Below are 10,301 nucleotides of genomic sequence, written 5' to 3' on the forward strand. Positions count from 1 at the left end.
TAGCTTCTGGGCAGGAGAGATGATGGAATCAAGAATTTCAGACTCTTATAAACCCTTAAGATAGACTGCTGATAAACGAGGAAATTCATCATTGGCCAAGATAATATCAGCTTTTTAACCGCAAAGGTTTAGTCCTTTCCATTGCATCTGACATAGCAGAACATTTTTCTTCCTCTAAATCATGATTATAAAGAAAAGCATTTAATTTATAGTTTTTCATTCTTATGGTGGTAACTAATTGGGGTTTTTTTTTTGCTTGTCAAGCAGCCTTTTACATTTAGTCTTTCTAAACTTTTCTGGAGATGATATATATAATAACCTTCTGCCCTCCCACAACCAGTCTCCATCCCATTGTAAAAATCCGATCGTTTTTCAAGCCGTTCTTCATAATGGTAACCTTTCGCTTTTAGCTTAATTCTTGGCTTTAGACTTTAACAATTGGAAGAGGAGCATTAAGAGTTAAACGTGTAGACCGTTTTTGCAGGTGGCTTTAAAAACAGCCCAAAAGATTTTTATTGTAATTGCCTGTGTTTCAGTAATTAGAATGGAAATTAGGCTTTGTTCTTTGGCTCGTTTTGCAGGTTATTTTAAGCCTCTGAAGAGAGTAAAGCAGTCACTTAATTTCTCGTTTCAGCTCATCTTCCAAATTACACCACTAGATGTAACGCAGTGGCTGATGGTCCTGAAAATATCTCTGCCCGTCATTCTGCTGGATGAGACACTCAAATTTATTGCTCGTAACTACCTTGAACCGGGTAAAGAGTATACTCTGCCTAGTGGCAAACAGTGTGATTTCTCAGCATGTACGGAGGGGATTTCCTGGCCTTTTGTGCTCATTTCTGTGCCTCTGGTTATCTGGCTTTACAGTACAGACACTAATTTTGCTGAAATATTCTGGTCTTGACTGAAATAGAGCTGTCGTGGAATAGTTTCGTGGAAAAGACATGGCATTTGATTAACTTCTACCAAAATTTTTATCATTTAAACACCTGATTCCAAGAGTCTGTTTCTGCTGAATTTCATATGAACCCATGTATGGATGAAGTTAATATTTTTTCCGAACTTAAATGAAACAGGATTGATTTTTACACAACTTTAAAAAAAAATTAAAAAATTAAACTGTGCATTGCCGTGTACAGAGATTAATACTATTTTCTGCAGTATTTTTGTTTTGTAGATGAAACAGCATGTACAGATGTGTTCTGTTTACTAATTTGTTCATCTTTTGTGTATAAATTAAGAACCAGTGCGTCAATGGTTGTGGGTTTTTTTTGGCTGAAAATATGGAACAATTATTTGAGAATGTTAAATTGTTTGGGGGGAAAAATTTTAAAAACAATTCCATAGGTTGTCACCTCATGATTATTTTAGTTGGGTTCTATTTTAGACTTTGTGCCTTCTGTCCTTTTTTGTTTCTTTTTAGTCCAAACTCCTTATTTTCTGTACTCAGCAGAGTACTGCTACCTCAGTCTGCTGTTGGTTTTATTTCCCGTAATCATTTGTGTTCTCAGCTCAATCGTGTCTACAGTCTGCTTGAGGTATGCTGATCCGTCTTTGTGCAGAACACACTGTTTTCCCCCAACCCCACACCCCCAACATTCCCTCACCCAGCCTCCTATTGCTTTTTTTTTTGTTTATCTTCTTCTCCTAGTAAGTTTAAAGAATATTTATTTAAAGCACTAATTGTATATTGTAATGGTCTTAGCAGATTTCTTTTTGCCACTTCACCTTGAATGTTAATAAGTCAAGGGTTAATTCAGATGTCAAGAGAGAGAAAAAAAAATAAAATGTTTTGGACTGAGAAAAAGAATTTCACCATGTTTCTTTCAACCAGGCCGATTCATAGTTGCAATACAGAAACCCCGAATCTTAAATTGTTTTTAGGTCTTATTTGTTAGACTCTTAATATTCACATAAATTTGAACAAGATTTGGAGAAATATTTTACTCATGTGTATTTGAGAACACTTAAGTAGCTGAAAGCTAATTATGTTTAGATGCTTAAGCTGGGCACAAACATGCAACAGCGATATTTTAAAAACTAGAAAATGTAGTTGCAAGCTGTAAGTAGCACATAACCAAATACTCATTTGACATAATGTATAGAACTAAAAAGTAAATTTTAACATACTATCATCATACTAACTTATTACAGCTGTAATAATCTAAATGTTGGATTATAGTGTTCTAAAGCATGTTTTCTAAAGTGAAATTTAAGTGAGGTGGTTTTTACATGTGTTAACAAAACCTAACAATGGTGTTTTCTTCAACGCCTTCCAAAAAAAAACCATCATTTAAAGTGAGTATATTTACATTTTGTAATTGCCTCATTCCAATTCTAGATCTCTATCCTGCGTTTAGTCCAGGATTCTGGTATATTACGTCAATGCATGTGGCTTTATGGATCTTTTAAAGCATGTAGAAATTATTTTTTTTTAAATCAGTTCTTTTTGTTGCAAAATTTAATGTATTTAACGCAGTACTTTTCTGGAAAGAAGTGATTTTTTTTGCTTAGGATTAGAAGTAATTTCTGCTATATGATTAAATTGCTAGTAAATTGTAAAATTATACATTGTCAATGTATAAATAGCAATTGTATCTGAATCCTGGATCAGACCGCCTACAGCATGCTTGTATGGTAACACTTTGCTTTCAAACACATTAATCCAGATGGAGAAATTGGATGAAAGCAGTTGAGAACTTTCTAACAGCTAAATATCCTGGCTTTTTTTTGTTTCAAGAAAAAAAAGAGTAATTTTAAAAGAGGAAACCTGATTTTACTGCAAGCTGTTTATTTCAACGTTCCACAGTTGAAAAGAGGCAGTCACTTCAGCTGCTTTCAGCATTAAAATGGTAACATAGATGGCATGTATCACTAAATAACTCAAAATTATGATGGGCCATTTTCTCGATAATTGAGGTATGGCCCAGTGTGAATGCAAGGTTCTAAAGCATTGACAGTGGCACCTTGAGATCAGTCCCTCCCTCACTTCTGAAAGCCATCTGCATACTTGACGATAAAGATAAATTCTTTGAGCTAATTTTAAATGTTGATCTGGGCTGTTGGTTATTTAGTGATTTGTGAAGACAGCTTGGACCGTAGATTGTACTTAATGAAAACAATTCAATGAATCCAGAAACCATCATTGTAGGAAATCAAAGATAAAAGGCACTCTATGCTGGAAATACCCAGTAGTTTGGGCAGTGCTAATGAAAATGTCAGTGACCTGAAATCTTAAATCTATTTAAGAACCAAAAAAAAAGCAGGAATGATCAATTACACCCGTAGACCTCCTCCTCCAATGACTAATCAAATCCTGTACTTGCACCTCTCTCTTCATTCCCTTGTAGTTTAGATATCTGCCAGAAAGATATATACTCTTTCTGGAATATATTAAATGATTCATCTCCAAGGCTGTCTGGGATAGAAAGCCAAAGGATTGCAGCCCTTTGAGTAAAGAAATTCTTCCTCACGTCTGCTATTGATGGCCCACTCTTCTGTGTGTTCTAGTTCTAGATAGCCCTATCAGGGGAAAACACTTCTCAGCATCCAGTTGGCCAAACCCACTTAGAATTTTAATTTCATGAAATGAAGTAAAATCATTTTGCATCCTTCTAAAGTCTGATGAACTATTGGGGCAATAGTCATCCCAGGAAGCATTCTAGTGAATCTTCTCTCCATGGCATCCAGTGCAGCTATTGTTAAATAGGGAGACCAAATCTACATGCAGTGTTCCAGCTGCAGTCTAACCAGGCCCTGTAAAGTTCCACCAAAACTTCCTCGCCTGTCAGTCATTGTCGTTGCTTGTGTTACCTCCGTGCCAGCTTCTTATGTTTCACATACCTGGACTCCACACTCCTTTTACTCTCAATATTTTGCAATTTCGCAATTTTTAAGTTTGTATGTTAGTCCATGTTATACACCATCAGCCAACTTCCTACCCACTGACTTTAATGTATCAGCAGCCCCTTACAAACTTTGTCGTCCTCACAACTTGCTAAACCTGGCTTTTGTTTTTGTATTATCACCAAATTTTTTCACTACCCTTAGAGTGTAAATAGTTGAATCCCTAGCACAGCTCCTGAGTACCAATCTGAAAATCATCCATTTATCCTACCTGTCTAATTTAACGTTGGGTTAGTTTGCCAACATATTATCCCCAACCCATGTGCTCTTACCTTGTGTGGTAACCATTTATGAATCAACCTTTCAAATGCGTTTGGAAATCCAAATACAGCACATTCACTGTTTCCTTTTTAGCAATCCCCAAAAAACTCTACCAATTATTAGTCAGACAGAATTTCTTTTGTATAAAGGCATATTGATTGTCTGTTTCCTTGTCTAATGATGTTTATATATCCTGCTAATATCTCAATAGTGAATTCTAGCACTTTTCCAGTTATGGATGTGCCTTATAGTGCCTGCTTTCTGTCACCTCATCTTGAAAGGTCAGGGGTTGCCTCTCCTCTGGTCTCAGGAATTTTGGTAGATTACAAAATTTGGTTGTTACCAGGAAAGTTGTTGAAGGCAAGTCAGTGGATGTTGTCTACATGGACTTTAGCAAGGCCTTTGACAAGGTCCCATGTGGGAGGTTGGTCAAGAAAGTTCAGTCACTTGGCATTCAAGATGAAGTTGTAAATTGGATTAGACATTGGCTTTGTGGGAGAAGCCAGAGAGTGGTTGTAGATGGTTGCCTCTCAGACTGGAGGCCTGTGACTAGTGGTGCGCTGCAGGGATGAGTGCTGGGTCCATTATTGTTTGTCTTCTATATCAATACTCTGGATGATAATGTAGTAAACTGGATCAGCAAAGTTGTGGATGACACCAAGACTGGGGGTATAGTCGACAGCGAGGAAGACTATCAAAGCTTGCATCAGGATCTAGATCAGCTGGAAAAATGGCATATGGAACTTGGTGCAGACAATTGTGAAGTATGGCATTTTGAGAGGACCAACCAGGGTCTAACATGGTGGCCGGTAGGGCAGTAAGAAATGAGGGATCTGGAAATACAGATACATAATTCCTTGAAAGTGGCATCGTAGGTAGATAAGGTCATAAAGAAAGCTTTTGGCACATTGGCCATCATAAATCAATGTATTGAGTACAGGAGTTGGGATTATGTTGAAATTGATTAACAGGTTGGAGACGCCTAATCTGAGGTACTGTGTCCAGATTTGGTCACCTAACTATAAGAAAGATGTAAATAAGATTGAAAAAGTGCAGAGAAAATTTACAAGTATGTTGTTGGGACTTGAGGCCCTGAGTTATAGGGAAGGGTCAAATAGATTGGGACCTCATTCCCTAGAACATAGAAGATTGAGGGGACATTTGATAGAGGTATACAAAATTATGGAGAGTATAGGTGGGGTAAATGCTGGCTTTTTCTACTGAGGATAGGTGGTACCACAACTAGAGGTCATGGGTTAAGGGGAACATGAGGGGGAGCTTCTTCACTCAGAAGATGGGGCAAGTGTGGTACGAGCTGCCAGTGCAAGTGGTGGATGTGGGGTCAGTTTCAACGTTTAAGAGAAATTTGGATAGGTATGTGGATGGGAGGGGTATGGAGGTCTAGGGGGGTGCAGGTTGAAGGAATAGGCAGATTAACGTGTTTGCTGACCTAGATGGGCCTGAGCTGTGGTCTTCTTTAACTCTACTGCCATTGCATCCACAATCTCCAGAAGCAGAAAACTCTAGGTCCTTCAGATATAATGGACTAGTCAGCCTTTAATCCCAATAGTTTGCCTAGAACTACTTTTCTAGGGAAAGAGATTATTTTACATTCTACCCTCCCTGTGACCCCTTCATTATCTGCTATCTTTGGGATGCCTTTAGTGTCTCTACCATGAAAGCAGAACTAAAATTACACTACCATTTTGCATTATTAATTCCCCAACCTCCTAAGAAACCGATGTTTATTTAGGGGCATTCCTTTCATGTACTCGTGGAAGGTGTTACTGTATTAATTGTTCATTTAAGTTTTAAACTTCTTATATACATCCTTTAAATTATGTTTCCCCTCACCCAAAGGTTCTGCCTGATCAGCTGAGTATTTCCAGCATTGTCTTCCCTCAAAATAAATAAAAATCCTTTTAAACATTTTTACCTTTCTGTTAGCTCATTCTTTTTTGCTTTGTATAAGAGTTGGGAGGAGTACAGGGAAAGATGAATAGGGCCCTCTGCTTTCAGTACAGCTCTGTATTCATTACACCTTTGTTTAATTTAGCTTTGGTCTGTACTGAATATCAGTTTTCAAACACCCTTCCATCTTTCAATGAAAGGCAGTATTTCATGCAACAGCGGCAGACCAAGCAGCAGGAATAACATAGAAGCAGCTTTTCGTTGAATCCTGCTTTAAGAAATGTTCTGAACCTGAAGTGGAAAGGACGTCGCAGAAATTTACTCAGTTCCCATCATTGAGAATCCATTTTGAGGTGCCTTAACTACATTGACCAGGATATTCTTATTTTTGATCAATATTATGTACTGATTTCACCAGAGTGCTCCAAATGATTATTGGTGAAGAAATAATCTGCCAGTCATTTTCCAACCCCCCCCCCCACCATTTCATTAATATTGGATGTCTGCTAAAAACGAGAAGCCCTACTTGATGTTGAAGTTTGCCTGTAATTGTTTTGAGTGAGGGACTTGAGGACAACTGAAGTATATAGAATAGTATCTGAAGAATCTCCTTGAGTAGTGGTAGGGAGGAATTAAACAGACGTTCAAACTTGAGCGAGAACCTCTACTGTCCAACTCTTGTTTTAGCCCCATTAATGATAAATTCATAGGGTGGAAGGTGAAGAGGTGATACCATAATAAGCCCAGCAGATGGCGTTCAGCACATTGCCTATTTGGCTATTTGCATTGCAGAGAGGAACAAATTTTTAATAGAAGTATGGGGGGAGGGAAGCATATGTACAGCTTGATAATTCTGAAAGGAAAAAAATCTGAAAGAACTGACATAGTGAAATTAGTATAAACTATTATGAATGGGGAAACAAATATTGCATTGCTTTCAACTGGGTAATGGTATTAACAGCACTATTTGCATACGGTGCCTGTATTCTGTCATTCTTTTCTCCCTCCTAGTGTTAATGAAAGTCTTTGTGTGCATGGTCCATTCACTTTCACAGTCCCTTTATAACCTGGTATGTGATGTCTATCTGTAGCACGGTCGCTTTTAAGTGTTTACAAAGCAAAAGTTGCCTGTTCTAAATAATGTGATTCACGTTCCTCAGAATGGCTTGTGTATTATCATCTTCTGTTGGAAATGCTTTCTATCACCGTCGGTAAGCAGTGTCCAGCACTCTGCTTCCTCTTTCCAGAGCAAGCTTAATTACTCTTAAGCAATGCATTATTTGAGCATCTAAGCTGATTATTCTTTTTCATTTTCTCAACAGCTATGGAAGATGAAGAGGAGAACAAGTAATTCCCTTATAACAATTTGCAGAAATCTAAGGTTCTTTTGTTATCGCGTGCATGTGTGTTTTTAAGCACAACTACCAAGACCATTGCATGTATAATGTGCAACGATAGTATGCTATTTGGAGGAAAAGTGTGTTTAAAAAAAAATTTAGGACTTCAGAGAAACTGTACATTTGTGCAATACATCCTCATGAACTTTACAGTACTCCCAGAGAAGAAATGTTCTTTGCTAAAATGACAAGTCACCACCGTGGAGGACCCACATCTGTGTGTAGAATTTTATTGAATTTATAAATTGTACATTGTGGAAATGCACACCTTCTGTTAAGCAACAGAGTCTGTGTATTAGGTCATCAAGACAATGAAGAACTACTTTATAAAGATGGCTATGTACAAATGCAGATATATTTATGAAAAACTTAGAAAAGATACAAATCATGAATGTTTGAACTGTAAATTACATCCTGTAGGTTGACAATTTCATAATTTCAATGTATTTTTTTCTAAGGAAAGTTTTTTTTTCTCTTTGATGTGAGGCAAAATGAGAGAATTCCCTCTTGCACTGTAATTTAACAATTTTAAGTTGTATTGCATTAACAGAACTGTTAGTGCAATCGGAATATTGTGATGCAGATATAACAAGAACCTGTCATTTGCCAGAAAACAGCATGTTTAATGTTGAAAACTGTAAATAAGATCCTATGTTTATTTCAGTGCTGACATTGTAACATGCAACAGACACATTTCGTAAATTCAGGTAAATAAAGTTACTCGACATTATACCCTCTCTGATATTTCCTATTTAAGGGGAAATCGAAGTGTAGTAATATCTTCCATTTCCCTTTCACACAAGTTTTTAAATGGATTGGGGTTGTGGGGGGTGTTATGGTTTGTGGATGGAGGAGAAATTCTTAAAGTAGAATTGCTTGTCCAGAATTCCAAGATATGATCCATTGCATAAAAGTTGAAATACAGGTGAATAAACATCCCTGAAAGATTATAGCGCTTTTTCATTTGGTTCAAATGTTCTGTTTCAGATCAAAATGCATTAAGTAAGGGTGTCTCCATATTTTATTATTGATTATAAAGCATTCAGTAATTATTTGAAGGCTCATTACCCAGATGTGGACGGAAGCCCATGTAACGCTGGAGTTCTGGATAATTCTGGCTGTTCCCACACTTTCCTCTGTAAAGTATTCCCTCGTTCAATTGTTTCTAGTTCTCTTATCTTGTTGAGGCCTCCATCTGGTGCTGTTAAAGAAAATAATGAAACCCAGCAGCAACGTTGAAATGTGAATCTGTATTTTGGAGAAGCAGGCACAAAATCAAATTCAACTTGATGGATAACTTCAAAGTATGGATAAATGCATTGCGTAGCCAAACATGTCAAGTGAGCGTAAAGAACTTGGATTTCATTTTTTTGTTTGTAGCTTAAATCTCGCGGCAAAGGTTCCAATCTGAACACAAATCCTAAGTGACCTTACTGTTTGCCCATTCACACGTTCAGTGGCTTTGAGAGAGAAATGGTTCAATGGTTCCATTTTAATACCGGAGAATGTATACAGTATACAACCTGAAATTCTTACTCTTCACAGACATCCACAAAAACAGCAGAGAATGACAGAAAAATGTTAGAACCCCCCCCAACCCCCTCTTCCCCCCACGCACAAGCAGTAGCAAAGCATCAACCTCCCCCCTTCGCCCCCCACCCATTTCAGCAGATAGCATCAGCGCCCACCACCAACAGTGGCCACAAGTGCCAACTGCTTTCAGCACACCCGCACCCCTTCCAGTTTGTTCAACCCCATCTACAGCTAATCGACAATGACTTTTAATTCTCAAATCGCCGTTCTAATTCACACCCAAGTGTACCAAATAAAGCAAATGACGAACCATTACATGACAAGAATGTGGAGTGGAGGAAGATCCTGTGATTTTGTTTCTGGTACACAAAATACTTAGATTTCATTTTGTGTTTTTAAGTGTGCAGGAATGCTGTAATTAATTTGATATTACTTATGATTATGCCATGTCTGCATTTTCAATCAACTGGTACAAATTGCCTTTTATTGATGAATGTTGGATTCATTTTGGCAGTTGCCCAAAGTGCCAACTGTTTGCAGTTTCCAGTTTGTTCAACCCCATCTGCAGCTAACTGGTTAAAGACCACCTGCTTTTAATTCTCAGATCACCCTTCCAATTCATGCCTGCTCTATCATCTAAAATCCTAAAGGGATTGGACAGGCTACATGCAGGAAGATTGTTCCCGATGTTGGGGAAGTCCAGAACGAGGGGTCACAGTTTGAGGATAAGAGGGAAGCCTTTTAGGACTGAGATTAGGCAAAACTTCTTCACACAGAGAGTGGTGAATCTGTGGAATTCTCTGCCACAGGAAACAGTTGAGGCCAGTTCATTGGCTATATTTAAGAGGGAGTTAGATATGGCCCTTGTGGCTACGGGGGTCAGGGGGTATGGAGGGAAGGCTGGTACAGGGTTCTGAGTTGGATGATCAGCCATGATCATAATAAATGGCGGTGCAGGCTCGAAGGGCCGAATGGCCTACTCCTGCACCTATTTTCTTTGTTTCTATGTTTCTATCTCCTCTCACTGATTTCTATTGATCCAATTGTCTCCAAATCAAATTAAAAATGTCTTCCAGAACTTTTTTTTTCTCTCTGTGACCTTCACCAGCTTTACACACCACCTGCCCCCTCTGCTACAGCAGCTGTTCATTCCTGTCTCCAATCCACATTTGTACTATCTGCATAGAAACTCTCCCTACAGTCCACTGTGTTTTCCTTGACCTTTCCTCCTCAGAATCTGTATTTGATTGTGCCTTGATACTTGTGGTGCTTTGGAGATTTTTAAATGAAGTG

General features: G+C 38.1%; 1 protein-coding gene across 3 annotated transcripts in view; it reads left to right on the top strand.

Annotated features, from left to right (window-relative positions):
• The window catches only part of LOC134338504 (sarcoplasmic/endoplasmic reticulum calcium ATPase 2), a 103,976-nt gene extending 95,564 nt beyond the window's left edge, over positions 1-8,412 (top strand). The window contains exons 20-21 of one of the 3 annotated variants that reach the window (XR_010016232.1): positions 635-2,298; positions 7,401-8,411. Coding sequence is in view for 1 of the 3 variants with exons in the window: in XM_063034370.1 (XP_062890440.1) it covers positions 635-755; positions 7,401-7,429 (150 nt within the window). In the remaining 2 variants the exon portion in view is untranslated. Of the gene's footprint in view, positions 1-634; positions 2,299-7,400 lie in introns of all 3 variants that reach the window. The other 2 variants (XR_010016233.1, XM_063034370.1) reach the window with 2 other exon arrangements.
• The last annotated feature ends 1,889 nt before the right edge of the window (positions 8,413-10,301 follow it).

The sequence above is a fragment of the Mobula hypostoma genome, chromosome 27 (assembly GCF_963921235.1).
Source record: "Mobula hypostoma chromosome 27, sMobHyp1.1, whole genome shotgun sequence".
Lineage (NCBI taxonomy): Eukaryota > Metazoa > Chordata > Chondrichthyes > Myliobatiformes > Myliobatidae > Mobula > Mobula hypostoma.